Source organism: Phacochoerus africanus, chromosome 14 (genome assembly GCF_016906955.1).
Source record: "Phacochoerus africanus isolate WHEZ1 chromosome 14, ROS_Pafr_v1, whole genome shotgun sequence".
In the NCBI taxonomy this organism is placed as follows: domain Eukaryota; kingdom Metazoa; phylum Chordata; class Mammalia; order Artiodactyla; family Suidae; genus Phacochoerus; species Phacochoerus africanus.
This window is the reverse complement of record NC_062557.1, coordinates 24,499,972-24,527,445: the sequence shown is the minus strand read 5'-3', so window position 1 is coordinate 24,527,445 and position 27,474 is coordinate 24,499,972. Positions and strand designations below refer to the sequence as shown.

Here is a 27,474-nt window from a genome sequence, read left to right as displayed (position 1 = left end):
ACTTGGGCGTGGGGAGACAAGAGGCTCTGACGTCCAATCCAGAGCCGCATCCCGCCCATCGTTGTCAGGCCCAGCCAATCAGTGGCCAAGGAACAACCCCGAACCATCCCAAAGTGGGTCCCGGGGCAGAGTGTGAAGGGATGATCAGCGGTCTTGAGTGTGGCAGAGTCCAAAGCGTGGGAACCTCGCTGAGCCCGGGAGAGTCCCCATGTGAACCCTGGCTCCAGTTCCCCGGCTTTACCAAGGAAACACCAACTCAGATTCGAAGACCGGATTGTCGGAGCGAAAACCGGCTGAGGACCGTGCAGCAAACACCGGTTTCACTTGCGGAGCAAGCCCTATGAAAGATCGTCCAGCCAGTTAGTAAGAAAGAAAAATACATTGACTACGATGTTTATGTTGTTGAAATGCCTTTTAACTATCTGCTTAAAAATAATTTTAGAAAAGCTAATATCAAGGAAAAAGTTGCAGTCGCAAATACGAGCTCTGGAGTTTAAAGACCTGGGTACAATGCCCAGCACTACGCTGACCATGTGATCTTAAATCTTTATGTCTTAAGTTCCTCTTCTGTAAGGTGGAGAAATCTCATAAGGTAAGGTCTACGTACCTCAAAACAGCTTTTCTCAAACTTGTTGGTCTCAGGATCCAAATATTTAAGGACCCCAAAGAGCTTTTGTTTATGTGGGATATTCACCGGATTAGAAATTAAAATTGAGAAATTAGAAAAACGTATCTATTCACCTGAAACTAATAACAAACCATTACATGTGAACGTAATTTATTTTATGAAATATAACTACACTTTCCAAAACCCCAAAAAATTATCTAGTAGAATGTCATTCTATTACAATTTTGCAAATCTCTTTCATGTTTGGCGCAATAGAAGACAGCTGAATTCTTGTATTTGCTTCCCCATTCTCTCTGTTGTGATTTTGTTTTGGACTAGGAAATGAAGAAAATCTGGTCTTACACAGATACATAGATGGCAAGGGAGAAGTATCTTTAGCCTTCGATAATTGTGGATACTCTTATTGTATACTAGCAAAACTCACCAAATTGTAATTTTTTTTCTTTTTCTTTTTTGGCCTCACCCACAGCATGTGGAAGTTCCCCAGGCCAGGGATCAAACCATTGCCACAGAAGCAATTGGGGCCACTGCAGTGACACACCAGGTCCTTAACCCACTGCTCCACAAGGGAACTTTAAATGGTAGTTTCTTTAAGGTTAGTTGCAATGGGAAATCTGAAACCATTTGGAAAATACTGGTTTTCTGAGTAATGTAGATCTTCCAAATATTAATGTATTTCACTTTTCAGTATTTTAAATATCACATTTATTAAAATGTGATGAAAAATCACATTTAAGGGGTTCCCGTCATGGTGGCACAGTGGAAACAAATCCGACTAGGAACCATGAGGTTGTGGGTTCAATCTCTGGCCTCACTCAGTGGGTTAAGGATCTGGTGTTGCTGTGAACTGTGGTGTAGGCTGGAAACTAGCTCCGATTGGACCCCTAGCCTGGGAACCTCCACATGCCGGGAGTGCGACCCTAAAAAACCAAAAAAAAAAAAAGTCACATTTATTAAAAGCATCACTGAACTCATCAGTCTTGCAAAGTTGCCATCAAGCTCACTGGTGAATACTTCATTTTCCTGTAATGGCAGAAAAGTTTTCCCTTCTTTTCTAGGTTCTTTGGCTGAAGTAAGACAAATTAACAGGAGAAAAAACAATTTTGTACTTAGAGGAGCCCCATAAAAATTAAACCCAAGGGCAAGTTAGGCAGCGGAGACTCATATGCTATCTTGAGCTGAAGACTGGGCTAGGAGCCTGGGGCTTCAAAGTAGGGTAGGGCAATTCACAGGACTAGAAGGAGAGCAGGTGTTTGGTAATTAGAAGTTTGCCCAGGAAGTTCCCTTGTGGCACAGTGGGTTAAGGATCCAGCGTTGCCTCAGCTCTGGCACAGGCAGCAACTGCAGTAGAGGTTCAATCCCTGACCCAGGAACTTCCACATGCCACGGATGAAGGGAAAAAAAAAAAGTTTGCCTAGTCATCCTGATAAGTCTTTCAGATAAAAAAAGTTATCTCTGGTAGTAGCTCTTTTTCTGGTACAGGTCCCCTGCCTCCATTCTTTAAGATAGTTAGGGAGAAGTGAAAGTTTTCCCTGGAGTTCCTGTTGTGGCTCAGTGGGTTAAGAACCTGACATAGTGTCATCAAGGATGCAGGTTCGATCCCTGGCCTCACTCAATGGGTTAAGGATCCAGCATTGCCACAAGCTGCGGTATAGGTCCCAGATGCGACTCGGATCTGACGCTGTGGCTGCAGCGTAGGCAGCTGCAGCTCCAATACCCTAGCCTGAAAACTAGGGAAAAGACAAAGACCAAGTCACACAACAAATAAAAAAAGAACTCAGAGGGAACAAGTTCTGCAGCTCCTTTTTGACCCTTGGCCCTGGAACTTCCATATGCCACAGGTTAGGTCCTAAAAATAAAAAAAAAATAAAAAAGAAAAGTTTTCCCTAAGTCTGCTACTGCGTTCAGCTCAAAATAATCCACATGCCAAAGTGCCATATTTAGGGGTGGCATATTCTGCCTCACCACATTTTCCAAATTTATAATTTTTGCTTGAAAGCTCTCTCTCTCTCTATCTCTCTCTGTTTTTTTTTGGTCTTTTTAGGGCCGCGCTCTTGGCATATAGAGGTTCCCAGGCTAGGGGTCCAATTGGAGCTGTAGCTACTGGCCTACACCACAGCCACAGCAACGCCAGATCCCAGCCTCATCTGTGACTTACACCATAGCTCACAGCAACACCAGATCCTTAACCCACTGAGTGAGGCCAGGGATCGAACCTGCGTCCTTGTGGATACTAGTCAGATTCGTTTCTGCTGAGCCACGATTGGAACTCCAAAAGCTCAAATTTTGTCATGGGCAAAAATACTTTCTTTCAGTCATTTTCCTCTAAGTCGCAGGTTCACTTTGTTCAGATATCCAAGTCAAATAACCACAATTTTTCTTTCAAATAAAAGTGGTATTCTAGGAGTTCTCGTCATGGCTCAGTGGAAATGAATCTGACTAGCATCCATGAGGACGCAGGTTCGATCCCTGGCATCGCTCAGTGGGTTAAGGATCCGGCATTGTTGTGAGCTGTAATGTGGGTCACAGATCCTGCGTCGTTGTGGCTGTGGTGTAGGCCAGAGGCTACAGCTCTGATTCAACCCCTTGCCTGGGAACCTCCACATGCCTCAGGTGTGGCCCTAAAAAGACAAAAAAAAAATGTTATTCTTAAAAAAAAAAAGCTTGTTCAGCTCATACATGTCAATTTCATAACCATATACTTCAGTAATTAGCAGAGTGCTTCATGTATATCTCCCATTTCATCACATAGAACATTAAAAACACATGTACTTTAGAATGTATATATTTGTTTGACTGAGTCATTTTTCTGTACAGCAGAAATTGGCACAACATTGTAAGATAACTATAATAAGTAAATTTTCTCCTCCCCCCCACCCCCAGCATATGGAGTTCCCAAACCAGGGATCAGATCGGAGCTGCAGTCTTCACCTAAGCCACAGCTTTAGCAACGCCAGATCCTTAACCCATTGTGCTGGACTGGGGATTGAACCTGTGTCCCAGCGCTCCCGAGACACCGCCAATCCTGTTGCGCCACAGCAGGAACTCAAAAAATTTTTTTTAATTTTTTAACTTTATATTTTTATTGCCTTTTTAGGGCCGCACCTGTGGCATATGGAGGTTCCCAAGCTAAGGGTCAAATCGGAGCTGTAGCTTCTGGCCTACATCACAGCCACAGCAGCACAGGATCCAAGCCATATATTCAGACTACACTGCAGCTTGTGGCAATGCTGGATTCTTAATCCACTGAATGAGGTCAAGGATGAAACCCTCATACTCATTGATAATAGTCGGGTTCTTAACCCACTGAGCTACAACAGGAACTCTGTCTCTAGTTTTTTTTTTGGCCACGCCTCTGCATATGGAGTTCCTGGGCCAGGGATCAGATCCAAGCCACAGTTGCTACCTGTGCCACCACTGCAGCAACACCAGATCTTTTAACCCACTGTTCTGGGCTTAGGATTGAACTTACATCCTGGCACTGAAGAGATTGCTGCCAATCCTTTTGCTCCATAGCCGGAACTCTTTGCTCTTTTTTGTTTGTTTGCTTTAGGTTTTTTCGTTTTTGTTTTTTAGGGCCACACCTGCAGCAGATGGAAGTTCCCAGTCTAGGGGTTGAATTGGAGCTGCAGCTGCCGGCCTACGCCATAGCCACATCTGCAACCTACACCACAGCTTATGGCAACACCTGACCTTAACTCCTTGATGTAGTGCCGCATCCGCCTGGGTACTAATCGGGTTCCTAACCCGATGAGCCACAATGGAATTCCCCTAACTTATTTTTCAACAATAATTTCTAACACTTGATAATGGGGCCAATCCTTTTCATACTTGAAATGCTAGCAAATCACCACACTCCAAGCCGTGATCCCTTCACTTGCAAAAACCAATCAATCAATGTCAGGTCTATGGATGTATGATGATTTGCAAAGTCTTGAGTCCAGTTACTACAGAGAAGCCATGTGAGCATCAGACTGACCAGGGAAGATAAGAGAGAGAGCTCTTACGTATATTTGCCTTTTAAAAGAGAATGCTTGTTAAACCCAAATGAATAAAAATCTTTAACAATAGAATTTCAAGTAGTAGTCAAAATGAAACAAAGAAATCTCACACCCATTAGGATGGCTACTATCAAAAAAACTCAAAAAGCAAAAAAAAGACAACTATCATAAGGGCGTGGAGAAATTGGAACCCTTACTGGTGGGAAGGTACAATGTACAGCCACAAAACCAGTATGGATTTCCTACTTAAAATTATCAATGGTCCAGGAGTTCCCGTCGTGGCGCAGTGGTTAACGAATCCGACTAGGAACCATGAGGTTGCGGGTTCGGTCCCTGCCCTTGCTCAGTGGGTTAAGGATCCGGCGTTGCCATGAGCTGTGGTGTAGGTTGCAGACGTGGCTCGGATCCCGCGTTGCTGTGGCTCTGGCATGGGCCAGCGGCTACAGCTCCGATTCAACCCCTAGCCTGGGAACCTCCATATGCCGCGGGAGCGGCCCAAGAAATAGCAACAACAACAATAACAACAACAAAAAAAAAGACAAAAAAAAATTTATCAATGGTCCAGCAATTCTACTTCTGGATATATAATCAAAAGAATTGAAAGCAGGGTCTGGAAATGATATTTGTACACCGATGTTTATAGCAGCATTATTCACAATAGCTAAAATGTGGAAGCAACTCTACTGTCTAACAACAGATGTGTGGATAAGCAAAACTTGATCTATACAAAGAATGGGATACTCTTCAGCCTTATAAAGAAATGGAAATTTTACATATGCTGCAACATAATGTCCATATGAATTGTTGAGAACATTATGCCTAACAAAATAAGCCCAGTCACAAAAAGACAAATATTCCATTTATATGAGTACTTAGAGTGGTCAAAATCATAGAAACAGAAAGCAGAATGGTGATAGTCCTGGCCTGGAGGAAGGGAGGCATGGAGAGTTGTTTAATGGGCATAGTTTCTGTTTCACAAGAAGAAAAAAGTTATGGAGATGAAAGATGGTGATGGATGCCCAACATTAGGAATGTGTCTAATACCACTGAATTGTACACTCAAAATAGTTACAGTAGTAAATTTTATATTTTATTTTATTTTTTTTAGGGCTGCGCCCATGGCATATGGAGGTTCCCAGGCAAGGGGTCGAATCAGAGCTGTAGCTGCCAGCCTGCACCACAGCCACAGCAATGCCAGATTCGAGCTATGTCTGCGACCTACACCACAGCTTACAGCAACGCTGGCTCCTTAACCCACTGAGCAAGGCCAGGGATCAAACCTGTGTGCTCATGGATACTACGCTGAGCCATGATGGGAACTCCTAAATTTTATATTTTACATGTTTTACAATAATTTTTAAAATTGGGGAAAAAATTAAAGACTTTCAGACAGTGCAGAGGAAAATATTTTAAAAGTCCTGTACTTTCTCCACTCTTTAAATCACATCTCAGAAGCAGCTATCTACAAAATAACTACTGTTTATTAAAGGCCAGCTATGTGCCATTCCCTTTACACATTACTGATAATCCTATAGAAACGCTGCAAGTTAGATATTAAATAACATCTTTTTTTCTGCAGCACGCGGAAGTTCCTGGGCCAGGGATCAAACCCATGCCACACCAGTGACCAGAGTGACAGCTGCAGCCTCACTCAGTGTGTTAAGGATCTGGCATTGCCTGGAGTTCCCATCGTGGCTCAGTGGTTAACGAAACCAACTAGGAACCATGAGGTTGCGGGTTCTATCCTTGGCTTTGCTCAGCGGGTTAAGGATCTGGCATTACCGTGAGCTGTGGTGTATGTAGGTCGCAGACGCGGCTGGGATCCCGAGTTGCTGTGGCTCTGGCGTAGGCCAGTGGCTGCAGCTCCGATTGGACCCCTAGCCTGGGAACCTCCATATGCTGCAGGAGCGGCCCTAGAAAAGACAAAAAGACAAAAAAAAAAAGACGAAAAAGAAGAAGAATTCCAGGATAAATGATTAACAAGAGAGCTCTTAGCAGATTAGCATAAACCAGTGGCGCTCTGCTGCGTAAAAAGAGGTGACCTTTGACTCCTCTAATTCAAGAATGGTGTAGAGCACCAAGGCTATGATGGCTCCCTCTGCTTTGAAATAAGCTTGTAAAGGGCAGAATTTAACAAGCTAGATGTGCTAGAAGAGACTGCTGTTTTATGACGTATAGATGAAGAAAATGGTCACATTTAACTTAGAAAAGAGTGAAGAAGAGGTTTGAATTTCAATACTAGAAGGACAATATGAAAGAGGAATTATGTTAACAGAAGAGAACTGTGTGCTGCTACAGAGCCAGAAGTAGGGAAGTAGGTGGCATTTACATGGGAAAGCAGAATTCAGCTCAGCATGAGGAATTTGGGATGACGGCATTTTATACTGGCGGGAATATGGTTTTGGAGTTAGAAATAACATCAAACTTGATTCCACCACTTTCTTGCTGAATGCCATTGGACAGGTTTTGCAGCCTCTGAGACTTCTGCAAAATGGAAATAGCAATTCCACCTCCCAGGGTTGTTGTGAGGATTACATAACATTAATCAAGGACTTAACAAATTCCTAGCACTGGAGTAAGCGCTCAATAATAGTAGCTAATATTACAACTGGTTTTCTCATCATTAAAGTCATTGAAAACAGAATAGGACATGTCAGGAAGGAGTGAGTAGGTGAATTTTTGCCTCTTCATGGACACCCAACCCAAAAAATGTCTCAGGAAGAACTGCTCTCTCCTCTCCTCTCACAGATCTTTTAGTTGAACCTTATTATGGTATTGCTGGACTGGGTTTCTTACATGGTAATTCTCAAGAACCCTGCCCAGTACCTGGTTCAACAGAACTTACATAAAAGCAGACTCCTGCATTCTGGGGTGGAGTGCAATAGACCAGTTGCCCTTCTCCTTTTCCTCCAATTAGGAGGATATTTGAATTTCAGCTGAAGGTAGGGAAAGTCAACTTCTGGTAGAAGTTTCATCTATTTAGTTCCTTGTTGGATGGGAAAAAGGAGAGTAAGGGAGACATTAAAAAAAAAAAAAAGAAAAACCTACAAACTTGATGGTGAAGAAAAGAGACAAAGGAAAGCTTGATCACCTCCATTTTCTGTCATGTAGGAGGATAACATATTAATTCAGTTAATCATTTATTCAACAAATGTCAATTGACTATGCTAGGCACTGCACTGGGCCAAGCTTTCTGCCCTTACCAGAGCTGAGTTTAGAGTCCAAAAGAGAAGATAAACATCAGCTAATAATGACGATAAAATGGGGTGAATGTTATGAGGAGAGACCGAATTTCCACATGATTTGACAGTCGAGTTGAAATCAGAACTAGAACATTTGGAGTTCCCATTGTGGCTCAGCAGTAACAAACTCGGCTAGAATCCATGAGGTATGCAGGTTGGACCCCTGGCCTTGCTGGGTGGGTTAAGGATCCTGCCTTGCCCTGAGCTGTGGTGTAGGCCAGCAACTGCAGATCTTATTTGACCCCTAGCCTGGGAACTTCCACATGCCAGGAGTGCAGCCCTAAAAAGCAAAACAAACAAACAAAAAACAAAACTAGAACACTTGTCTCAAAGAATAAAAAAAAATGTATTTTTTGCCTACTTCTATGTTTCTTTGGGGAATCTGGGTGAGGAAGGGGTGGTCATGGAGATTTGGGAGGTTGGGGGCGCGGAGAGGGGGTTCTGCACTAAAGCCACCCTTTGGGGCAGCCAATGAGAGGGGAAGTTCAGGGTGCCACGATGACACTTACCAGGGGCACCTAACCTAACTTTAAGGGGTCAAGGAAGGTAATCTCAACGCTGAGAAGTAGGATCCTTACAGAGATTTAAGGAGGAGGAAACTGAGGATTTCACAAATTGGAAATTTGCTAAAGCTCTGGCGAGAAACCCATTAGAAGATTCAAAATTTTTTAAGGATTTGAACTTGAAAGCAACTGTCCAGAAGCTGTTGATTTTTGAGACCAAGCATCAAGGGACTCGATTGTAAAACCACACGTTTTAATTTTCTAGGCTGCAGCATTCTAAATTACAGCCGCTTCGTCACTTGCAGTTTAAGGACTAAAATTCCTTGAAACCCTTGCAAACTGTGCGTGGCGGCGTGGGAGGCGCGCAGCACTTCGGGACTTGTAGTCTGAGGCGGACTCCAAGTCCCATGGTGCCGTGCGGCGGGTCGTCGCGCCTGCGCAGTGAGGGCGGCGGGGAGCGCAGAGTGCGAGGCTCTTTTGTTCAGCAGAGGGGAGGGCGGTTGGCCGGGGCCTGCGGTACGCCGCTTCAGTGGGGGGCTCGACCGCGGTCACCCGGCTTGTTGCTTTTCTGGTCGCCACTCCCCCCGGCCGGCCCGACGCGACGCGCCAGTAGCGCGGCACCGATTCCTCTCGGGCTCGTGGGCGCTGCTCTGAGGTGAAGAGTCCGCTAGAGGCGGGGAAGCGGGAGGGAGGCGCGCGCGGCGGCGGCGGCGGCGGCGGGAGCCCTGGTTGAGGGGCCGCGCGCGCTCGCCGCAGAGGTTGTGAGTCGGGACCGCGTCCTTTTCGCGTCCAGCTCTCCGATGGGCGCCGGGGTTCGGGCGACCTAAGCGAGAAGGATGGAGAGGGCGGGGCGGCGTCTCCGGAGTCAGAGATCGAAGAGATTCCGGGTGGGCCGAGCACTTGCGGGTCGCTCTTCGGGCCTGGGTAGACCAAGACAATGCTACTTGGGTTGGGTGGGCTGTTGCGCGATTGGGCTGAAGAGGAAACACTGAGTAAACTGGAAAGGGGCCGGACGGGGCACCCTGGATGCTTAGACGTGCATGGGTAGGGTTGACGACTGCAAGACCCGAGGTTTAGAGACGTAACCTGAGAATATTGGGTCCAGCCGGGGCTGCCAGAGGAATTCCGCTTGCAGGGCTGAGGAGCGGTAACTTCGAGGGAATTGTGTAAGAGGGGGATGGGTAGTCCAAAGTGTGCTACCGGGGAGAGCAGATATGTTGAATAAATTGGGGAGGAGGCTAGAAAGAGGAGCTGTTATTTGCTTGGCTGTAGAAGGAGGGATGGGGGGATGCAGTTAGGACAAGTGACGCGGAGGCCCCGAGAGTATTTTCTTTGAGGTGTGAAGAAAAAATGGGAAAACTGGCCACTCTTGCTTCTAGGTGAGTCGGCTGTAAGAATAATGTGTGAAGAAAGGATGAAACTCTTCTTCCCTTTTCCAGATTTTCTGCTATCTTCACTCCGTGATTCCTTTAGGGAGTTAAAAAGTCCAAGTGCAACTCTTGCTTTGATTCATAATTAATTCCATAAGTTTTTATCTGGGATTGTTGCTGGTTACAGAGGGCAGTGAAATTATAGAAATGTGTAGATGAGTTCATATTTAAGGAATGAAGTTAAATTAGAGAGTGTGAGATGATGTCGGAAATTGGGAGGCAAAGTGGAAAAGTTCATGAGAGTGAGATTTTTTTTTTTTTCCTTGTGCTCTTAAGCTTTTTAGCCAGCATGTCTTTACTGGAAAATTTTAATACGAGGGGAGCAGTGCTTTACTCCCTTTTCAGAACTTCAGATGAAGGTCTTTCATGAATTGCTGTTACATTCAAATGTGTATTGGTTGAACTCAATTGAACTGGAATTTACAAAAAGATCAGTTCTGCTAGAACCTCTGCCCTACAGTGAGATATCTTCCTCAGTGGAGTTCCTGATGTAGCTCAGCGGAAAATGAATCTGACTGGTATCCATGAGGACACAGGTTCGTGGGAACCTCCATATGTGGCAGGTGCGGCCCTAAAAAAAGATTTAAAAAAAAAATCGTGTTAAGAATCAGGTTGGCATTTTGGGGAGTTCCTATTGTGGTTCAGCGGTAACGAAGCCCACTAGTATCCATTAGAATGCGGTTCGATCCATGGCCCTGCTCAATGGGTTAAGGATCCAGTGTTGCCCTGAGCTGTGGCAGGTTCGGATATGGAGTTGCTGGCTGTGGCTGTGGCATAGGCTGGCGGCTACAGCTGGGATTCAGCCCTCAGCCTGGGAGCTTACATTTGCTGCAGGTGCCACCCTAAAAAGCATTTTGGAATAGTTTTAAAAGGTCCAAGGTTTTGGAATGGATGCATGAATACACTTGGGAAATTAGTGCCTATGTTCCAAGGTGCTTACAGACATTCATATGGAAAGTGGGATGATTGAAGGGCACATTATCAGAATTGGGCACACCTTAATAAATCTTTAGGGCAGTTCAGGATCTTCCATCATTTCCAGTGTCCCCTGTGGTGCCATTTTTCTTCCTTGGTTGCTGTGGCCTAGACAGTTTTTATTAAAAATGCAAATATTGGGAATTCCTGTCCTGGCTTGGCGGAAACGAATCTGACTAGCATCCATGAGGACACAGGTTCCATCCCTGGCCTTGCCAGGGATCTGTTGTCACCGTGAGCTGTGGTGTAGGTTGCAGGCGTGGCTCAGATCTGGTGTTGATGTGGCTTTGTTGTAGGCCAGCAGCTACAGCTCGGACTTGACCTCTAGCCTGGGAACTTCCATATGCTGTGTGTGCAAATATTTTGTACCTTGGTGCTTCTAGCTTCTTGATTAAAGGTAAGGGTACCCTATCCTGCATTTTGACTACAGGATACTAATACTTTTCTGACCATATGGAGTTCCCATGGGCCAGGGATCGAATCCAAGCTAGAGTTGCTACCAGTGCCACAGCTGCGGCAGCACCAGTTTGGAGTCCCTGGACCAGGGAACGAACCTACGCCTCTGCTGCTGCAGAGACACTGTCAATCCCATCATGCCAAAGTGGAAACTTCCATGTTGGTTTTTTTGTTTTTTCGGCCGCACCCCCAGCATATGGAAGTTACCCGGGCCAGGGATCCAACCCGTGCTGCAGTTTTGACCTCTGCCGCAAATGTGGCAACGGCCGGATCCTTAACCTGCTGGTCCACATGGGAACTTTCAACCATTCATGTTGTTGAATGAATGGATAGGGCTTTGAGATCCTTCACCAGAATCCCCTGTGTTAGCAGAATAACTTAATGTGCATTTATGTAATCGATTTACCTGTTATTATTCTATGACATTTGGCAGCGTAAAACTGTTGCCCTTGGCATGCTTGTCTTAGCTTCCATTTTTAATATACTTGCCTTGGTATTAAATACAGAAAAGGTATGCAGATTGTGCAAACGGCAATTTAAAGTAACTTAGGTGGAGTTCCCCTTGTGGCGCAGCGGAAACAAATCCGACTAAGAACCATGAAGTTGCCAGTTCGATCCCTGGCCTCACTCAAGTGGGTTAGGGATCTGGCATTGCCGTGAGCTGTGGTGTGGGTCGCAGGCGTGGCTCGGATCTGGCGTTGCTGTGGCTGTGGTATAGGCCGGCAGCTGTAGCTTTGATTGGACTCCTAGCCTGAGAACCTCCCTGTGCCATGGGTGTGGCCCTCAAAAAAGCAAAAAATAAATAAAAATAAATAACTTAGGCAAGGACCTGGAGAGGACCCAGATTCTGGGTTTCAGCAATAAGCTAGCTATATAGTATGTTGAATATCTTCTGTTATAAAAATATCTTCAGAGTCATTTGTGTCCTTTGTATGGAATTAAACAGTAAGTGTATCTCAGTAGCAATGTCTGTTGAAAAATTGAATAGGAGTTCCTGTCGTGGCTCAGTGGTTAACGAATCCGACTAGGAACCATGAGGTTGCGGGTTCGATCCCTGCCCTTGCTCAGTGGGTTAAGGATCCGGTGTTGCCTTGAGCTGTGGTGTAGGTTGCAGACGCGGCTCGGATCCTGCGTTGCTGTGGCTCTGGTGTAGGCCGGTGGCTACAGCTCCGATTAGATCCCTAGCCTGGGAACCTCCATGTGCCGCAGGAGCGGCCCAAGAAATAGCAAAAAGACAAAAAAAAAGAAAGAAAGAAAGAAAGAAATATTGAATAGCCTTTCCAAGGTTAATTGGAGAAGTTATTTGAAAAAGGACAGAATTCAGATCTATAAGTATTTGTATTGGTTAACTTGTTAAAGTTCTCCTGCCTTTATGATTTACTGACCAAAAGGGGATGGCCTAATTTGCGAAATTATACCTTTCTCTTTAATAATAGCTTACACATTGAGTGCCTAACAGAACTGTGGTATTTGAGAGGTTAGTGTCAGTAATCTGGTTTTGTTTTGTTGTCTGTGAATGCTTTGGTCTCTGGTTTTAATTCCAACTTAGCCATAATTCCAGTCTAGCTTTGTAATCATTTTTATTTCATTTTGAACTAAAAGATTTGTTTCCAGTATCACTGTTTCCTACTAATATTTGAAGATCCCTGTGGCCTCTCACCAAACTATATCTATAGTTTCATTTACATCAGTGTATTGAAGGAGTTCCCATTGTGGCTCAGCGGTAATGAACCCAACTAGGATCCATGAGAACGTGGGTTCAATCCATGGCCTTGCTCAATGGGTTAAGGATCCAGCATTGCCACAGGCTGCAGTATAGGTCACAGAGCTCGGCTCAGATCTCACATTGCTGTGGCTGTGGTGTAGGCCAGCAGCTGCAGCTCTGATTCAACCCCTAGATTGGGAACTTCCAAAAATAATAATAATAATATATCAGCACACTAAAAATAAGTTCACCAAGTTTCTGGACACATCTCAGATAAAATTCTAATTTTATTCACACATCGGTATTCTAGTCCTAAATCCTGGAATTCAAGGGCAGGGATTCCTTCAAAAATGAAACTCCTGCTCACGGGCTATGTGGCACAAGTTCTTATTTTTTGCTCAGTAAAGTTTTCCATCTGGAAAGCATTTGCCTCACAAACAGACACAGCTAACAAACCAAAAGCAGTGTAGAAACATGAGTCAGGAGGAGTAAAAACTGAATATACTACACATGCCTTTACCTGCCTTTTGATGACTGGTATCTAGTTGCTAATGCTCAGCAAAGCTACCTCTTTGTAGATCGGATTTATTAGCTGATCACTCCCTAAAAGGCTGACAGCTTTGGACTTCTGGTCCCTGGTTATCTGAGTCTAAGATGCCCATCTGTATTGTCCATGTAGGATTCAACACCTTACAGCAGACCCACACTTACCTTTAATTGAGTGTCTGAGTAAAAATAGAAACAAAATGCTTTGGGGACCACAAGAAAAAGGGAAATAATATTTGGCTAAGTCGTATAGACTTCATGGAAGAAATAACATTTGAGCTGGGTCTTGAAGGATGAGTAGGATTTTGACACTAGTCTTGGACAGGAGCACACAAAGCCTGCAAACTTGCAGGATTGTTCAGGTTATGGTTTTTTTCAGTTTTGACAGGAGTGTAGGTTTTGTGAGGGAAGTAGGGGTATGGAGTGGTTGGATCTAAAGGGTGTTAGATGTTACACTAAGTTTAGCCTTTCTTTTAAGGAAGGAGGAGGAGACTTTGTAGAAAATTTTTTAGCCATTACCTGCCACTTTCCTTTTCAGTCTGCTTCTACCCAAACTGGTTTACACATTGTCTACCTCAGAAGTGCCTCCTTGCTTTTGTTAACAACAGTTCCTTGGGACAGATTGCCTCTCTCCAGTCGCTTTTTCAAATGCTCTTGGAGCCTTGCTTCAATCCCATCTTTTCAAAACCTTTCTAATCACCCTAGCCATTTATTCCTCTAAGCCCCTGTAGTGCTTTTGTGGCTACTTATTCTTGGTTATAAGCAAGAATTTCTTTTGCTAATTATTACATACTCCAGTCATTTCTCCTGTTGAAATGAACTTCAGTTGCATTGTGTTACCTGGCTCTTACCCTTGGGGTGCTTTAGCAATTTTTCTTTGCTTTAGCAAGCCTTAAGTTTCCTCATTTGTGAAATGGGTTTAATAGTAATAGAGTGGTTGTGAGGATTGAATTAAGTGCCTTTCACTATGTTATTACTTACTCTTACAGGATTTTCAAAAGCATATACTTCTTGCGTGTCTTGCATATTCTGCTAGCCTGGCCAGACAATTCCATTTGCCTGGGTCTGAGGGCATTCCTGAGATGTGGAACTACCAGAAGCTTTCAGCCACGATAAGTTGGTCACCGTTTGTTTCACCCAGGCTCTCAGGAAATGTTTATTGATTTGATTTTTTTTTTTTTTTTTTAAGGGCCGCGCTGGCCGGCATATGGAAGTCCCCAGGCTAGGGGTCAAATCAGAGCTGGCCTACACCACAGCCACAGCAATGTTAGATCCCTGACCCACTGAGCGAGGCCAGGGATCGAACCCATGTGCTCAGGGATACTAGTTGGAATCGTTTCCACTGCACAATAACGGGAACTCCTTGATTTGTTGGGGGCTTTGTTTGTTTTTGTTGGGGTTTTTTTTGGCGTTTTTTAGGGCCGTACCCTTGGGATATTGGAGGTTCCCAGGCTAGGGGTCGAATCCAAGCTGTAGCTGCTGGCCTACACCACAGCCACAGCAATGCTGCATCTGAGCCGCGTCTGTGACCTACATCACAGCCCACGGCAATGCCGGATCCTTAACCCACTGAGCAAGGCCAAGGATCCAACCTTTGCCCTCATGGATAACAGTCAGATTCATTTCCACTGAGCCACGATTGGGCACTCCTGATACTATGTTGTGATTGTTTTGAGGACCCACTAACCATGCCCGTGTAAGACAGAACTCTGCTGGCTGTTCCCCAGTCTCTTCCCCTCTCCTTAAGCCTTCATATTCCCTTAGATACAAGGAATATTGAAATTAGGCCATTTAGTAATAACACTACAGTGGCCTCTAAGTGTTCAAGTGAAAGGAAAAGTTGTGTCTTTCACTTTAAATCAAAAGCTAGAAATGATAAAGTTTAATGAGGAAGGGCATGTTGAAAGCCAAGATAGGCCAGGAGCAAGACTTTTGCACCAGTTAACCAAGTTGTGAATGCAAAGGAAAAGTTTGTGAAGGAAAGTAGACGTGCTACTCTGATGAACACATGAATGATAGAAAAAAAATGCCTTCTTACTCATATGTAGAAAATTTTTATGGTCTGGATAGAAAATTAAACCAACCACAACGTTCCCCTTAAGCCAAAATCTAATCCAGAGAAGGCTCTGACTCTCTTCAGTCCTGTGAAGGCTGAGAGAGGTGAAGTAGCTCCAGAAATGTTTGAAGCCAGCAGATTCAGAAGGTTTAAGGAAAGATGCCATCTCCATAACATAAAAGTGCAAAATGAAGCAGCAAGTTATCCAAAAGATCTAGCTAAAATAATTCATGAAGTTGGCTACATGAAACAACAGGTTTTTCATTGTAAACTAAACAGCTTTCTATTGGAAGAAAATGCCATTTTGGGACTTTGTTATAGCTGGAGAGGAGAAGTCAGTGCCTGGCTTCAGAGGACAGGCTGATCCTCTCGTTAGAGGCTAATGCAGTTGGTGGCACATTTACCATTCCAAAAACCCTGGGGCCCTTAAAATTTTTGCTAAGTCTACTCTGTGTTCCATAAATGGAATAACAAAGGCTGGATGGCAACACATCTGTTTACAAACATAGTTTACAGAATGGTCCCCAAAGCTGCTTTTTTGGGTTTAATGTGGTACTTTTCTCATATCCTTTTTTCCCAGACTGTTCTGTTTTCCACTTTTAGGCGAAAACTCCCTGCATGCAGAAGTCCTGGGCAAGGGATTGAACTCAAGCTATAGCAGTGACAATGCCAGATCCTTAACCCACTGAGCTACCAGGGAACTCCTCTCCAGCTTTTTCTTTTGCACAGTGCATCTCCTTAACTTTATCATTTTAAATCTTAACTTACATGGAAAAACTAATACTTGTGTGTAAAAAGGTGTCACACAATAAAGTTATATTATCTTAAGCCCGCTTTGAGACCTATTGCTTAGAAAAAGATACCTTTCAAAATATTACTGCTCATTGACAACACTCTAGGTCACCCAAGCGTTCTGATGGAGATGGACAAGATTATTGTTTTTGGAGTTCCCATCGTGGCTCAGCGGTTAACGAACCTGACATTCGTGAGGACACAGGTTTGATCCGTGAGGATCCGGTGTTGCTGTGAGCTGTGGTGTGGGTCAAAGATGCAACTAGGATCCCGAGTTGCTGTGGCTTGTGGCGTAGGCCAGTGGCTACAGCTCTGATTGAACCCCTAGCCTGGGAGCCTCCATATTGCTGTGGGGGTGGCCCTAAAAAGACAAAAAAAAAAGATTATTGTTTTCATGTCTGTGAATACAGCATCATTCTGCAGCCCAAGAATTAAGAGTCATTTTGACTTTCAAGTATTTTTTTAAAAATATTTTTAGGGAGTTCCTGTCGTGGCTCAGTGGTTAATGAATCCGACTAGGAACCATGAGGTTGTGGGTTTGATCCCTGGCCTTGCTCAGTAATCACACACACAAAAATATTTTTAAGTTACAGTAGTTGATTTACAATGTTGTGTCAATTTCTGCTATACACCAGAGTGACCCAGTCGTACATATATATATGTACATATATATTCTTTTTCTCCTGTTATCTCCCATGGTGTGTTGTTGTTTTTGTTTTGTTTTGTTTTGTTTTAGGGCTGCATCTGTGATATAAGGAGGTTCCCAGGCTAGGGGTTCGATTGGAGTTACAGCTGCTGGCCTGCACCACGGCCACAGCAACATCAGATCTGAGCCAGTCTGTGACCTACACCGTAGCTCATGGCAATGCCAGATCCTTAGCCCACTGAGCAAGGCCAGGGATTGAACCCAAAACCTCACGGTTCCTAGTCGGATTTGTTTCTGCTGCGCCACAATGGGAATTCCCCATCGTGTTCTGTCACAAGACATTGGATATAGTTCCCTGTGCTATTGCTTATTCATGCCAAATGTAATAGTTTGCTTCTACCAACCCTAGATTCCCAGTCCATCCCAATTCCTTCTTGTCCTTGGCAACCTCAAGTCTGTTCTCCATGCCGCTAGACTTGCATGTCTTACGATTTAAGAAATATATTTTGTAAGGCTCTAGCTGCCATAGATGGTGATTACTCTGATGGATCTGGGCAGAGTAAATTGGAAAATTTCTGGAAAGATTTCACCATATTAGATACCATTAAGAACATTTGTGATTCATCATCAAAGATCAGAATATCAACAGTAATAGGAGTTTGGAAGAAGTTAATTCCCAGCCCTCATGGATGACTGAGAGGTTCAGACTTCGGTGAAGGACGTGTACATGTGGTAGGAATAGGGAGGCAACTAGAATTAGAAGAGGAGTCTGAAGAGTGACTGAATTGCTGCAATCTCATAATAAAACTTCAGTGGATAAGGAGTTGCTTCTTATGGTTGAGCCAAAAAAAAGAAAAAGTTTCTTGAGATGGAATCTATATCTGTAAAGATGCTGTGAAGATGTTGAGGTGACAACAAAGGATTTAGAATATTACACACTCATTTGATAAAGCAGCAGTAGGGTTTGAGAGGACTGACTCTAGTTTTGAATTTGTGTGGGTAAAATGCTATCAAACAGCATTGAACCCCACAGAGAAATTGTTTGTAAAAAAAGTGTATGTGGCATAATTTCATTGCCGTCTTATTTTAAGAAACTGGCACAACCACTCCATCTTTCAGAAACCACCATCCTAATCAATCTGCAGCCATCAACATCGAGGCATGACCCTTCAACAAAGAAAATTGTTGAAGGTTCAGATGATGGTTAACATTTTCAATAGTATTTTTTTCATTAAGGTATGGATATTGTTTTTTTAAGGCGTAATGCTGTTGTGTGTTGCACACTGTATAGACTATGGTATAGTGTAAACAGCTTTTATATGCACTGGGAAACCAAAAAATTTGTGAGACTTGCTTTACTCTGGTGGTCTGGAAGTATGCCTGTATTCAAAAATAGAATGCCCGTCGTGGCACAGCGGAAATAAGTCCGACTAGGAACCGTGAAGTAGCGGGTTTGATCCCTGGCCTCACTGCGATTGCTGTGAGCTGGCATTGCTGTGGCTATGGTGTAGGTCGGCAGCTGTAGCTCCAATTAGACCCCTAGTCTAGGAACCTCTATATACCAAGGGTGCAGCCCTAAAAAGACCAAAAACCACAAAACCCCCTAAACACCAGAATGCCTAATATTGTGTCTGATACCTGACTGACTTCTGTGTGCAAATAGCATTGTTCCTCCTTTCCCATTTTCTAGCTCCTAACTGTAGGAGTGGAGGGGTGTCCAGGGGAAATCACAGCTATGCTCGTTTTTCTCTTAAAAGAGCTATGGCTTTGACTCTTGCTTAGATTCATTGGGACACTATAGAGGAATTTTGAGTTCTTAAAATGGGCATTTTCTCGATAGGTCTCTCTGGCCTACTTGCTAGGCACTTACTGCCACCTGAGTTTTCCTCTCCTGCTACTAAACAGACTCATTGGCTGATTGAATGTCAGCTTTGGTTAATTACTGGCTAGCTTTACTGTGCCTAATTCAGAGGCTACTGCTTCTTCCTAGAGGGAGATGAGGTTTTCAGAATTTTGATTGCCACGACGTGTTATTTTAACAGAAAAAAAAATCTAATTTTCCTTTTGGATAGGTGCAGTCATGTTTGCTCTCAAGAACAAGTGCTATTCTTTGCCTGCTTCCTTTCACCGTCAGCCGAAGGAATAGCAAGATTCATCAGCAGTCTTTGGTTAAATTGCAAAATAATAATTGACAATCACCTTTCAATAACCAAGGTTACTATAACTCCCTACATTAGTTTGGACTCAAATGGGAAGATATTCCCTTTCTCAACAGACAGAAAGGAAACAATGGATTATAGATAATCCCAAACCAGTAACGGTCCCTTAACAAGCCCTCTGCCGAGTAAGTGTATTTAAGAAAGTAAAGGCGAAGCATTCTATTACTCCCGCAGTAAAAGATAGAGGGGCTAGGGAGGGAAGGGAAGCATAATCTGTGGTTGTAATTGAAGAGGAAGAGTACCAGCACAGATGTGTGTTTTTGAACTTTGTGGACAGGGGCTTTGGGTGTTGTCTTAGGCCACACTAAAAGCACCTCAGAACACCTCAGAAAACACTTCTTTGTGCCACTCAGGAAAAGTTCAGAATACCTTTAGTGGAAGAGGTATCTGTATTTTTTCTTACCAGACATTAAGTTTCAGGAAGACAGGGTCCGTTACTTATTCTATTGAATCTCCAGTGTCCAGCAATGTCTAGAATTTTCTAGTAGCCAAATGTTTATTGTAGTAAGTCAGAATTGCTCATATATGCAGACATAAGAATATGTCTCAGTATAAACCTAAACATCTGTGGATATTATAACTGATTCATAGTGGTGAGTCTGACTTTTAGGAAAAGTTTGTTATATTTTGTACAGTCTGTAGATAAACTCTAAAATACATTCTGTTTAAAAATACTAAACAGAATGTATTTTAGAATACATTAAACATGCCAGTTTAAATATATTTAGAAATTTCTACTTTCACTAAGTAAGACTTCTTTCTCCAAGAATGCTAGAAATAAAGAGTTTAACCCCTAATTGGCATTGCCTTAAATTCAAACATGGAACATGCTAGTACTACTTTGGATCATCTGCCATACTCTTCTTTTTTGGCTGCATCCATGGCATATGGAAGTTCCCAGGCTAGGGATCAAATCCGAGCTACAGCTGTGACCTACTCCACAGCTGTAGCAAAGCCGGATCCTTAACCCTCTGTGCCACAGTAGGAACTCCTCATTTGTTATACTCTTGAGTCTTTGTATTTCAGTCTGGGTGACTATCAATTTGTAGATTTCAGCCAGTTTTGTACGTCAATTTTGTTGTATTGGTATCTTATGGCGCCACCTACTGACACATTTGTAATCGTAAGATTTTATGCATGCCAGCAGTCAAGAATTATATAAAGGACTGAAGAAAATAGATTTATAGGGGACTGGATTTTTAGCACTGGAAAAACCCTTAGAGGTTACCCAGCCTGAAAGTATACTTTATAAAAGATTAAACTCAAGTTCTATTATGTATGATATCTACCCCTTTTTTCCCTACTTATTTCCAAATTCATTTAGAGAATTTCATGACCATTCTGGTATTTTTGTGAGTCTTTCTCAGCCTTAGAAATAAAAAGTAGAATAAAAAGTTAACAAACTCAAATTAATGGTAGCATTCAGAAAAGACTGCATAAACAACTTTCAAGAGATTCAAAAAGAGATGGTGTTTTTTAACGGTACAGAAGAATGCGTATGTAAAATGAAAATTAAACTAGATGTTTAATAAATAGGACAAGCCATTTCCCACAGTAAAAATGCAAGTTTAGTACTGTGTTGAAATTGGAAGACATTTGGAAAAGATGAGAAAGTATAGATCAGAGGAATATATGTATACAGATTTGGTATATAGACCTTATTTGGGGGTGGATTGTTTTGCTTTCAAATTAATGTTGTATTTTAGATACTGTAAGGAAAGGGGTATTGGGAGCTTTTTAAACTTAGAATGGTTATAAAAATTTTAAGTGTATAAGCAAGAATAAAGAAGTTTGGCTGGGAGTTCCTGCCATGGAGCAGTGTGTCAAGAATCCGACTGCAGTGGCTTGGGTAACTGAGGAGGTGCAGCTTCAATTCCTGGCTCTGTGCAGTGGGTTAAAAGAGCCTGCATTGCTGCAGCTGCGGTTCAGGTCTCAGCTGCAACTCAGATTCAGTCTCTGGCCCAGGAATATCCATATGTCTTGGATGTGGTCATTTAAAAAAATAATAATTTTTGCTGTGAGATTAGTTGGGGCTGTTTTAGAAATTTTTCCAGTTGGGGAGTTCCCATTGTGGCTCAGTGGAAATGCACCTGACTAGTATCCTCGAGGATTTGGTTTCGATCCCTGGCCTCACTCAGTGGGTTAAGGATCCAGCATTGGCTGCAAGCTACAGCTTAGGTAGCAGATTCTGGCTCAGGTCTGGTGTGGCTGTGGGGTAGGCCAGCAGCTGTGGCTCCAATCAGACCCCTAGGCTGGGATCTTCCACATGCCACCAAGCGGCCTTTCAAAAAAAATTTCTAGCTGGACATATCAGAAAAGTCTTATGTATTGAAGATGAATAGTCGTAACATCTAATAAAAGCAGCTTGTGCTATTAAAGTCACCTGTGATGTCCCTGGTTTTCTTATCTACATGTTTCCCTAAGAGTATACCCTAATGTCCTTTTTATTTCACTTATCATTTTAGCAGCGTCACCCTTTATACCAGAAAGCTGGCGGGCACTATGGGGAAAAAACAAAACAAGAAGAAAGTGGAAGAGGTGCTAGAAGAAGAGGAAGAAGAATATGTGGTAGAAAAAGTTCTCGACCGCCGAGTGGTAAAGGGCAAAGTGGAGTACCTCCTGAAATGGAAGGGGTTCTCAGAGTAAGTGTCATTGCCCCAGGGAAATCCGTTCATATGGTCACCAACTATTTCTTAGGAGACTGGGAATGTGCAAGACCTAGGGTGCTCTGATCAGTACAGTGCGACTCAGGCCTGGTTTTCGTGGCTTATAATCTAATTAGGAAAAGGTCTATGTACACAAAGTGCTATCATGTAAGACAGTGATTTCCGAGGAGCAGTTTTGTGTGTGGCTTTAGACTGATCCAAGTTTGCAAAGAGTAACTTTCTTTTGAAGGAGGCAAGTTTCTAGGCTTTGAATTTGTACTAAAAAGCTCTCTACTGCCTCCCAAGAAATTTCAGCTTTGTCAAGTTCTTGCCCTTGAACAGAATTGGGTTATTTGTTGTCTTTAACTCCTCTTTTCCAAGGAAACCAGCTTGTCCTCTGTGCTTCTTAGTGTGCGGTTGCTAAACTTTGAGTGGGAGGTGTGACTCGTGTGCCTTTGGTTTCAGTGAGGACAATACATGGGAGCCAGAAGAGAACCTGGATTGCCCTGACCTCATTGCTGAGTTTCTGCAGTCGCAGAAAACAGCCCATGAGACAGATAAATCAGAGGGAGGCAAGCGCAAGGCTGATTCTGATTCAGAAGATAAAGGGGAGGAGAGCAAACCAAAGAAGAAGAAAGAAGAGGTAAGGGTAGAAGTAAGAATTTTTACTAGTTGTGAATTCATATTGCGGTCACGGAAGCTGAAAGCCAGATCATTAAAGCACTTTTTGTTCTGCTGCTGCTTGGATCTCAGCAGCAAGCTCTCAATCCTTTTGGAATCTTGGATAGGCTAATGCTTAAAAATGTTTGGGGGCTCACTCATGAAGCCACATAATCTACTCTTATTTTATCTGAGGTTTCAAGAACAGTAAGTGCAAAGTAATTCTATCCTATGAGTAGGTCACTGTCAGAGTTTTAGTCATTATAGTTTTGAAGTCACTGTTCTCATCTATTCAGTACCTTAAAGTAAGTTGTCTTTTGAGAGTAAAGAAGCAGTTGTCAGCATTTATTTTCTTGAAATTTATGTCCCTTTTTTACATACGGGAAAACCTCAGGCACTTCAGATCTTGATGGGATGGAATAATCACTCAGAATTGTAAAAGACCTGTGACTTTTTTTTTTTTTTTCTTTTTTAAGGGCTGCACCCCTGACATATGGAAGTTCCCAGGTCTAGTAGGAGCTATAGCTGCTAGCCTACACCACAGCTCACATCCACACCAGATCCTTAATCCACCAAGCAGGGCCAGGGATCAAACCCACATCCTCATGGATACTAGTTGGGTTTGTTACTCCTGAGCCGAAAGGGGAACTCTAAGGCCTGTGACTTAGAGCCAAAGGATTGGTGAAATACTGGCAAAAGGGTTAGATTACATTATCAGAGAAACAGTAGAGGCTCCAGTCTGGAGAACAGTCCCCATATATTTAAAATTGTTCCATCTGTCTGGTTTTTACAGTCAGAAAAGCCACGAGGCTTTGCCCGGGGGTTGGAGCCGGAGCGGATTATTGGAGCTACAGACTCCAGTGGAGAACTCATGTTCCTGATGAAATGGTGAGTCTGCCAGTGGCTCTGTATGGTGGTTTTTTTCCTTCTCCCCATCTGTTTCATGCCAGAAGAAAAGAGCTGGACCTTTGAAATTTTAGTCGCCCAGGTGTGAAATCACTAAGATGGCATAGTCATTTGATAGTGACCCTCGGCTGACTGCCCACCTGGACTCATGAGTTACAGGTAGGGAGCCCTTAGGATTCTCAGATCTTTGCCCATTTTTTTAGGAGGTGAGAGAAGATCTGGAGTGGAGAGGGTATGGGGAGGAATCATTTCTGTAAATAAAGAGAAAAAAAGGAAATGTGATTGAACCATCCTCCCCTTCTACCACCTCCTTAATAAAGGTATGGCTGGCCCCAGAATCAGAAATTCTGTTAACTTCTTTTTTTTTTTTTTTTTTTTTTTTTTTGCTTTTTAGGTCTGAACCCACGGCACATGGAGGTTGCCAGGCTAGGGAACCTACAGCCGCCTGCCTACACCACAGCCACAGCAACACAGGATCCGAGCCGTAACTGCGACCTACACCACAGTTCACGGCAACACCGGATCCTGAGCCCACTGAGCGAGGCCAGGGATCAATCCCGAAACCTTCGCCACAACAGGAACTCCAAGTTCTTCAGGGTTAGGAAAGAATTTCTGTAGCTCTTGCTTTTTGTCCTTGATTATTAGATCCTTTCCAGTTTTTACAGATTCTACAATTGCAGGATCTGCCAGCAGGGGTCAGCAAGGTCCCTTTATTCTAATAAGCAGAGAGAAGCCTTCCTTTTTTCCATTATAAGAATAAATACCAGTGGCATTAATACTCCATGAAACAGCTTAATGAAAGCAGTTGACTTGAGAATCTTTAGAACTGTAATTAATCCAAAATTTTCTATAATATTCTGCCCAAAAGAAGGCTTTCTTCCCTTTTTCTTGTTGGAAATGCTTGTTCTCTCTCCCCCGACCCCACTCCCTCGCCCCTGCCCAAAGTAGGGCCCAATCGTTGTCCTTAAAATATAAACTAAGAGTGACTAATTCTAAGCCTTTGCCAAAGAAGGCAGCATTCTAGGGACTTTGTTCTTTTGTCAGTCTACAACCTTCTCTGAAACTCATATCTGTAGTAATTCCTCTCCTTTAGAGGGTGGCAGGAAAATTGGCACAATATTATAAATCAACTATACTTTAATGAAAAAAGAAGGTGGCAGGAGAGGACTAACTTGAACACTGAAAGCATTTGTCACAACTGGCTAAACCCTCTTTTCTTCCCTTGCTTTCCCTAGGTGTTTACCGAATCTTGACCTTCTTTTAGCTGACTTATTGCTAGCCTGTAGGAGAAAAGTTCATTTTTAAGGTGCTGCATATGGGGGAGAAGAATTAACACCAGGAATCATTCAGTCCAACTAGAGTACACTTTGTGTGCATTCCACCAGTGTGAGCAATAGCAGTACCTCCACATTGCTTAATGTTACACATATTTGGTTGACTTGCTAGTATGTGTAAAGATTATAGCTGAATGTAACTCTGCAAGTTAAGATTGAATGTTGATTATAAAACCAAGTTCATTTTAAAGTGATTTTTCCTTGAGAGTTGGAGACACTTGTTCATTTGCCACAGTAGCTATTTCTCTGCAGTGGAATGACTGAACTTACCTCAGAGGCTGTTGCTGAATTGGCAATAAGGGGCAGCCTGGAAGTTCCCACTGTGGTGCAGTGGGTTAAGGATCTGGCATTGCTGTCAGTGCAGCAATTTTTAAAAAGGAGGGGGGCAGCCTTCTTTGACTTCCCATCCTGTTTACGCCCCTTTTCCCTCCAGTTCTCTTGTCTGTTGTTGAAAAACATACCTTTCCAGCTTTCTCTTTTCTGGGTCCATGGGGCTGTGTGGCCTTGGTTTACCTGTTGCTGGGGTTCCAGAAGTTTGGGGTGGTGCCTCGTCAGAGATCCCATCATATGTATCTGCTGTCTGCTCTGTGCTATATTGCCTCCACCTAGGCCAGTGATCTGAAGATGGAGCTTACTCCTGAGTCCCTTGTAATAGTCCGTGGTTTTCAATTTTTGAGAATACTTTCAAATTCAGAAAAATACAGAGAATTATGTAACAGTCCCTTTATTTTCTACCTCCTGGTGTTGAAGCACCATTTCAGAGCACCTGGGAGTTATGGTCTATCAGTGTGAGCATGGCACTTGGCAGTATCAAACAGTATGGTTAGGAGTCAGCGGGGACGTGTCCACCTGCATGGGCTCTGGCCAGGGCCAGATTGGTATTGAATCTTCGTATCCATCATGGTATCAAATACTGCTATAAAGCCAAGGTTGCCCCATGGGCTTTGGACCGCTGGGATAAAGCTTTGGAAGTATTCCCTCCGAGAATCTGAGGGTCATGGTTTATGTGTGTGGCCTTTCCCAGAAGTTGAGAGTTAGCTTCTGACACAGGGTGTCAGTGACTAAAAGCTGTTAGTAAATGCCGCTTGGGGCATGTTATCATCCTACCCTGGCCTGATTTTCTGGAATTAATATTTTTAAAGCCCAGTCCCTTGGGTCATCCGAGTTAGGAGACGACCAGCACCTGGTCTCAAAGTGTCTCTGTGCTTTGTTCTGCAGGAAAAACTCTGATGAGGCTGACCTAGTCCCTGCCAAGGAAGCCAATGTCAAGTGCCCACAGGTTGTCATATCCTTCTATGAGGAAAGGCTGACGTGGCATTCCTACCCCTCGGAGGATGATGACAAAAAAGATGACAAGAATTAACGCTCCTGAGTACCAGCCCCTGTCACATCTGACTGTGGGTTTCGAGTGGGGAAAGAAGCAGTTCTACTTGTCTTGACACCATAGAGGTGGCTTGAGAAGATGTCCTTTGAAGAGCCAGTGTAGTTTCTGTGCCCTACAGCAGCCCAAGTGCTTTAAAGCCTTTCCATGCTGTATAGTTTGCACACCCATCCCAGTGGAGGGGAAGGAGGGTCAGTGTTTCAAGGCAACCCATTCTGAACTTTCCTGAAAAAAGCAAAGGGCCTTCTATGAAGGACAAAACTTGCAGAATGGGGTGTGGGAGAGCAAAAGATACTATAGATCTTCAAAGAGCATCTCCACAACCCACAGCCTTCTTCCCAATAGTGTTAACTCTGCATTTTTACAGCGTAGCATGTGTGTAGTTTTTGGCTATTACAGGTGTATTATTTGGGGTGGGAGGGATGGGGTGGGAAGGAAGGGAGGATCATTTTTGTTAAAATTTGGGGCCTGATCGGGGAAGTGGTGAAACAGAGGAGAGAACAACAACTAATGATGACTTGGTTCTGTGCCCAGAATATTTTATCCCTTCAAAAAATGTCATTGGCAGCCTAAATGAGGACTGTGAGAGACTTTAAAAGCTGTGAATGCCTGAAACGCATAAGCCAAGGTGTTCCCTGCCTGAGCTTAATGCTGTTCCCAACAAAGGACTAAGCTGGTGAAGAAGTTACCAAAGCTGCCATTTGGGGGATGGAAACTCGTTGAGGAGGAAAAATGTTCTTGGAGTGAATACACAGGCAGATCGTTCTGCCTTAGAGGTGCTAATTCTCGAAATTGACAAGGAGACCCTTTCTTTTCTACTTATGAAGTTACAGATATCAGCTTGTCCATCCAAGCCACTGGCTGAGGTATTTGGGGAGGGGGCAGAGGGCAGTCTAGGAAGTAGGAGAGTAGGGAAAGACAAGGGCCTGTGCTCTTAAGAGTGGAAAAACTCTTGGAGCCTCTGTTTTTTGAACTTTGATCTCTGAAACCATTGGTGGCAGGGTTCAGTCACTGACAGCACAAGTTCCCTGAATCACTTCAAGAGTAGAACGGTTTCAAAAGCCCTGGTCTCAGGAGAAGATTAAATTTTCATACTGGGGCAGCGGTTTACTTTAAAACAAAACAAAACAAAAGTTTGGGGTTTTTTTAATCCTAAGAATTAACCAATACCCAAAATGCTGTCTTGAATCATGAGATCCATCAGTTCTTGACATTGTCTAGACCTGCATCTAGAACGCCATTGTAAAATCTTCTTAGGCATGTGTTAGGGTTCTGTGACAACTTTGTTTAAATGTAAACTTCATACCAACACTGTCAGTTTTTGTCTTAATAAAACTATAGATTTATAA

General features: G+C 43.4%; 1 protein-coding gene across 3 annotated transcripts; it reads left to right on the top strand.

Moving 5' to 3' along the window:
* Window positions 1-121: 121 nt before the first annotated feature.
* CBX1 (chromobox 1) lies at window positions 122-27,474 on the top strand. 3 transcript variants are annotated; one of them, XM_047757145.1, is made up of 5 exons: window positions 122-359; window positions 21,665-21,841; window positions 22,310-22,487; window positions 23,298-23,392; window positions 25,963-27,474. In XM_047757145.1, the coding sequence occupies exons 2-5, from the start codon at window positions 21,702-21,704 to the stop codon at window positions 26,105-26,107; spliced, it is 558 nt and encodes a 185-aa protein (XP_047613101.1). In that variant the 5' UTR covers window positions 122-359; window positions 21,665-21,701; the 3' UTR covers window positions 26,108-27,474. The 3 variants fall into 3 exon arrangements, with proteins under 3 accessions (XP_047613101.1, XP_047613100.1, XP_047613099.1); XM_047757144.1 differs by having other exon boundaries at window positions 122-363; XM_047757143.1 differs by lacking the exon at window positions 122-359 and adding an exon at window positions 8,805-9,029.

What these genes read in the sequence shown, in the direction of transcription:
- CBX1 (XM_047757144.1), top strand. Translation starts at nt 341, where the DNA reads ATGAAAGATCGTCCAGCCAGTTA. An exon ending in AAAGATCGTCCAGCCAGTTA is followed by an intron (nt 364 to 21,664) that starts GTAAGAAAGAAA and finishes TTATCATTTTAG; the next exon opens with CAGCGTCACCCTTTATACCA. An exon ending in AAATGGAAGGGGTTCTCAGA is followed by an intron (nt 21,842 to 22,309) that starts GTAAGTGTCATT and finishes CTTTGGTTTCAG; the next exon opens with TGAGGACAATACATGGGAGC.